At 39.5% G+C, this 6,287-nt stretch overlaps 1 protein-coding gene across 4 annotated transcripts in view; it reads left to right on the forward strand.

Annotated features, from left to right (window-relative positions):
- Positions 1-5,888, forward strand: part of LOC134220209 (protein takeout-like) — a 63,384-nt gene extending 57,496 nt beyond the window's left edge. For all 4 annotated transcript variants that reach the window (XM_062699200.1, XM_062699201.1, XM_062699202.1 and 1 more), the window contains exons 3-5: positions 4,545-4,919; positions 4,982-5,131; positions 5,203-5,888. In XM_062699200.1, coding sequence (XP_062555184.1) covers positions 4,545-4,919; positions 4,982-5,131; positions 5,203-5,357 — 680 coding nt within the window. In that variant the 3' untranslated portion in view covers positions 5,358-5,888. The remainder of the gene's footprint in view (positions 1-4,544; positions 4,920-4,981; positions 5,132-5,202) is intronic.
- The last annotated feature ends 399 nt before the right edge of the window (positions 5,889-6,287 follow it).

Genomic DNA, 6,287 nt, shown 5'->3' on the forward strand with positions numbered 1-6,287 from the left:
TTTGTCCACCACCTGCTGCGCGATGGTATGGTTTGTGACCTTCACGAAGGCACACTCGTCTGTGTGACTCAACTGTATGCGAACCAGTTGAGAACGTGTGATGCCGAGCTGTACCCCGACAAGTACCTCTTCAGAGGTGGGTTTTTTGGTAGTTTCGCGAACTCCACGCGGAACGTGTTTTCGCGAATTTTTTGGTGGCTCATGGTCGAACTGATGTTCGAGAATGCCCGTACTGCCAAATATTACCGGCACCGGATTCCGGGCCACACGCCACGTTTTGCACTTACAATACTTCTCCGAAAATTCGACCGATTCTAGCGCGCTCAATAACGACGTGTTATCGCTTCGGATGACGAAGCCTGAAAAATTCGTAACAGTTTCTGAGATATTAGGAGTGGAAACATTTTTCGTTTTTGGCCCAATCTTACCCCCTAGGCCCAATGTCACCCCGAACGACGCTTTGTACTTCCTGGGCCGTTTTGAACCAAGTACCGGTTCAAAGTTCAATCTTGAGATATCAGTAAGACCCATCATGCGGCATATCAAAATTTATGATTTCAAACTTCATAAACCGTTTAGAATCGGTAAACGGATTTATCGAGTACCGGTTCAAAAGTCAATCTTGGGAAATAAGTAAAACCCATCATGCGGCACATCATGATGGGTTTCACTTATTTCCCAAGATTCTAACTGAACCGATATTCGGTAAATCTGTCTACCAATTCGAATAGGTTAAAATACAAAAGGAAGTACAAAACTACCAAACGGGTAGAAATCCGTTCCCCGAAATGAGAAAATGATTTATGATTTTTCGTGAATCCATCGTGTTTTCATGTTATGAAAATACACCATGAATATAATTCATGATTTCATGATTTATTTTCGCGTAACGCATCCAATGCGTTACGATTTGGTTGTTGAGATTAAAAAAAATAAAAAATAAATCAACACAGGGCTTGAGCTTGTCCACTGAATAAGAATCCGGCCTGCTACTTCTCAGCCGTTCTTGCTTCTTGGGAACGGAGTGTTAGTATAACAGGTTGTGCATTTTGTCGACTGGTTAGGATTGTACAGTACCATGAATAATATTCCTGGAATCATGATTTATGATCATGATTTCATAAAATTGTCAGTTCATGATTTTAATGATTTTTCATTCATGATTATAGGTATGCATTTGTTTTCATGCATATATTGCCAAAACTTATGAAATCATGAAGTTCCATGCATTATGGATATATATTATGGAGTGCAAAACAACTCGAAACATTTCGGGCTCAAAAATTCTCCTTAAAATCCTTCTAGAAGCTCCCCTGGGAACTTCTGAATTCCTCCGGAAAGTTATCCACAAATTCCTCTGAAAATCGTTCGAAAATCATTCTCATGTAATCATTCTCATGTAATTGTAATTCCTCCTTATCTAGAAACCCCCACCAAATTTTTGTTAGAAAATTCACGAGGAAATTCTTTGAAGGTTTCTTTTCTTCTTTCCAAGATTTACTTCTAGATATTTCTTCGGCTATTCCCGGCATTTCCTTCAGGCATGCATTCGAGAGTTCCGTCAAGAATACATACGGAATTTCTTCCCAAAATTCTACCAGAAGTTTCTTCAAAAATTTATACGGAAATCCTCCGATTTAGCTCCATAATTTCACTTGTAAATCTATAAGAAATTCTTCTAGGAACTTCTCCGGACATTCCTTTCGGAACTCTTCCTTTAATTCCTCCGGGATTAAATCCAGGAAATTTTCCGGGAATACCTCCAAACATTCAATAGCGAAATCATTCCGAGATTTTCCGCGGAAGTGTACTAGAATTCCTTCCAGACTTCACTCAGAATTTACTCGGATATCTGCCAAGAGTTCTTCCAGAAATTTCTTCGGAACAATCCGCAGGGATTTTCTTCAGCAATTCATCTGGGAATACTTTCAGGATTTCATCTGGGAATTTCTGCATCAATACCTCCTGGTATTTTTCTGGGAATTCCTTCAGATATTTTTTCAGAAATTCCTTAAGGAACTTCTCTAAGAATTATTTCAGGACTTCCATGTGGAAATTCCTCCGGAAGTGCTTGTGGGAGTTCCTCCGGGAGTTCTTCCAGGAGTTTTTCCAAGAAATTCTCCGATAATACCTCCAGGAACTTCACAGGGAATTCCTGGACGATATTTGGCAGGAATTTCACGGGAAATGGGATTTCGGAAGTTCCTTCAGAAATATATTCCTCTAGGGTATTTCACCGGATGTTCCTCTGAAGTTCCACCAGTAGTTCCTTCGGGAATTCAATCAGGCTTTCTTCCAGGAATTCATTTAGCATTTCTTTAGGCATTTATCTACAAATTCCTCCAGAAGTTCCTCGGAGAATTTCTCTGGGAGTTCTTACGGGAATTCCTCCGGGAGGTTCTTTTAAGAATTCTTCCAGGAGTTCCTCGTGGAATTCTTACAGAAGTTCCTTTGGGAGTTCATCCTAGAATTCTTACGAGATTTCCTCCGGAAATTCTTCCTGTAGTTCTTCAATAAATTCCTCCAGAAGTTCAACCGGAAGTTCCTCCGAGAATTCCTCTGATAATTTCTCCGGAAATTCCTATAGAAAATCCCCCGGGAGTTCCTCCGGAAATTACTCTGGGAGTTCCTCCGGGAGTTCCTTTTCAGAGAAACATCCGGAGAAACTGCGGTGAAACTCCCGCAGGGATTCTCGTAGATTCTCGTTTCCTGAAAAAAGCCTGAATAATTTCCTGGAATAGCTTCTGGTTAAACTCCCGGAGGAATTTCCGGAGAAACTCCCGGATGAATTGCTGGTGGAATTCCCGGAGGAACTCTCGAAGGAATTTTCTGGAAGAATTTCTGAAGAAACTCCCGGGAGAATTTTCAAAGGAACCCCGGGGAAACTACCAGAAGCATTCTCGGAAACAAGAGAATTCATCTTATAGACAAATCTCGTCTAGCTGAAACCTTTGTTGGGGTTTGTAGCCGGACCATCATCATCATCAGAGGACTTCCCGGAGAATTCCCTGAGGAGAAGAAGCTATATAAATATAAATCTATATAAATTCCTGAAGAAGCCTAAATAAATTCCAATTCTGCCGAAATTCCCGGAAGAATTTTCAGAGGAAGGAAATCCTAGAGAAATTCTTGGTGGAAATGCCGGTGGAACTCCTGGAAGAATTCCAGGAGGAATTTTTGGAGAATCTTGAAGTTTCCACCGGAATTCTTTCAGGATTTTATTGCGAATTAATCTAGGAATTCCTCTGAAAATTCCATTGTTGATTTCATTTTCGGTATAATTTCTGTATAAATTTCCGGTGGAATTCCTGGAGAAGTTCTTTGAAATTTTCACAAGAAATTATTCGAAACAATTCACGGATTGATTTTATGGAATTTACACAAGAAATTCGAAGATTTTTCGTGAAATTCTCAGGAATGTTTACTGGCAATTCTGCGGAATTTCCACGGAATATTCTTATTCTTAAAAATAATGGGAAGCAGCACGAAATTATTTGAATTAATGCAGGGAATTCTGCATAACTCATAAAGAAGTTCGTGAAGATTTTCTTGGAGTAAATAATGGTGGATTTTTCGGATAAATTCCCGGCCAAATTTATGGTGGAATTCCTGAAGACACTGCCGAAGAAGTTGCTGGAGGCATTCCTAAAGAATCCCTGACAGAATTTCGGATAGAATGCCAGGAGGAATTGTCGAAGTAATTTCTGGAGAAAGCTTGCATATTGATTTTTCTGCCTATTTTATAACAAATATTATTTCAGAGAAGATTTGTTTAGAAATTCAGATGTATGATTCTAGTTTTCTTTAACTTATGGAAGAATGCAGGATTTTTATAATAATTGTTATAGCCGATTTTCTATTCTTTCTGAATACTAATTTCGTTAATATTTTGCTCACTTTATTTAAAAATATCTGATGAGCAATAAATCACGCATTTTTAAATCCATTATTGTTTTAATCATTATTGTTTCGATTTGGTTTGGATTTGGTTTCACGTGGTAATATTCATGTGTTTTTACAAAAACTACTATAAAACTACGATTTAGAAGACCAACAAAGTTGCCCCCACCGCCCCTTCTCGAAATCCTGGTTACGCCCATGATTGTCTTCCTTCGCCCCAATAAACGAACGGCATTCGCTAATTGGGGTGAGGTCGTGCCCTATCGAACGATCACTGTACCCCTACTGAAAGTTGCTGTGAATTCAATTCATTTTCGTGCGATATGGGACAGCCCAAAAAAAATAGTAAATAATGATTGCTGCAAAAAAATCAGGATCTGCTTGCAGTAAATTTCACTCGGATAGTTCGGCAGATTTGTTGGCAAGATCGTTACTAGAAGATTTTCATGAAATCGTTACTTAAGTATCATATTTTACTGAATTTTTAGTTGTCCCACAAAATAAGTTGGGAACGCTAAGATTTTGAATATGTACGTCTTAGTGTGTAAAACACGCCTTTAGTTATACCACCATCAATACATTGCTATAAATCAGCGCAACCAATCTCACCAACATGCTTCTTCGTCTTTCCTTCTTATCTACAGCCTCGTACGTTCTGCCCTGTCGGAAAAGTGATCCAGAAATTAACAAATGCATCAAAAATTCGTTCAACTACATCCGGCCGTACATTGCCAGTGGGTTGGCAGAACTGAAAACTCCCCCTTTGGAACCACTTCGGATCGAACAGCTCGCTATGGAGAACAACGCCGGAGCGGTGCGGATCAAGGCTCTCTTCACCGACATCGTTGCTCACGGTGCGGGCAACTACACCGTCAAGGACGTCCGCAGTGATGTCAAGAAGCTGAGGATCGATTTGAGCTTGGGCATTCCCAGAGTAGAAACCCGCGGTAAATACGAGGTCATCGGCAACGTGCTGCTGCTGCCGGTGCGCTCCAACGGAGAATTCTGGACAGAGTTCTGTGAGTTCCACATTTAGTTTTTTTTCAAGGATTTGAACTAATGTTACGTTACATATCTTCAGCTGATATCAGTGCCATCGCCAAGATCTATGGTAAGCCGGTGGAACGAGAAGGAGAATCTTTCATGATGATCGAAAAGATGATCGTAGATTTCACCATGAAAAATGCCCGCTTCAAGGTCAAGGACAATATCAACACCCAAAATGTGTTAGGTAAGTGCAGCATTCAATATAACAATTCCGACGTTTTAAATCCACCCTGTTTTCTTGTTACCGCTCTACAGGCGAAGCCATCAACCAGTTCCTGAATCAGAACGCCAACGAACTTATTCAGGAGATGAGACCAGCGGCCTCGCAGAGTATTGCCAAACTGTTCCGCAAGTTCCTGAACGATGCGTTCAGCAACATTCCGATACGGTTGTGGCTGCTGGATAACTAAGACCCTGTCGAATGATGCGAGTTCGAGTGCGAGAGAAAAAGATCCCTAGATCTTTGCTGAATGTTCGAATGTTTGTGAATAGATGATAAGAGCTTCTGCCTAGCTGCTAAGTGATATTGATTCAGCGTAGTGAGAAGTACTCTGTTTTCTACATAGTTGGTCAATAATAGCGTCATACGTTGGATACGAAATGAATAGTAATTTAAATTTCTCGAAAACAGACCAAACCAACAAAAAGTTATTATTTATTAAAGATGTAGTATTACTGTTGTAAAATGTGTCTTCTCTATTAAACTAATGTTCGTGGTTCTTTGTCGAACGCTGCCTCTCTGAATTAGACACGAGGGGTAGAATGAAAAGGAAAACAGAAACGTACAAAATCTTATTGCGAATTATAATCGTCTAGCCCGTAAGTTCAATTTGAATGTAAATATAACTAAAAGTATTTTATCGTGTATTTTTATATAAAATTGTAAAATCAACACGAGGAAAGCCGAAATAAAAAAATATACGTGAGCAAAATCAAGGAAATTTTTCTCAACGGGAAAGTGTTGATAACAAATGTATAGTGCAATCGTTGCCAAATATTACATCACCTTCCAACAAATCAGCTTATAACTTTCGCTTGACCACCCAATTTTACCGTCGATCCAATCTTGTCTCCATGACAAACTGCACGAGTTCATTCAAGTTCATAATACCCTGTTTGTCTAATCATCGAATTTTTGTTATATTCATCTAGACACGTCATAGGATGATGTATATATCTGGAAGGAGTTTATATCACTAGATGGCACACGACAAGTGTTTGCAATTAGTGTACATATATCTTCCTTTGATGCCAATTAACTGGTAATTCTACCAAACAAACAGATTCGATTTATAACCGATTTAAACCCACGGTAATGAAAAAATCAACCCAAACCGATG

Source organism: Armigeres subalbatus, chromosome 3, assembly GCF_024139115.2.
Source record: "Armigeres subalbatus isolate Guangzhou_Male chromosome 3, GZ_Asu_2, whole genome shotgun sequence".
Taxonomy (NCBI): domain Eukaryota; kingdom Metazoa; phylum Arthropoda; class Insecta; order Diptera; family Culicidae; genus Armigeres; species Armigeres subalbatus.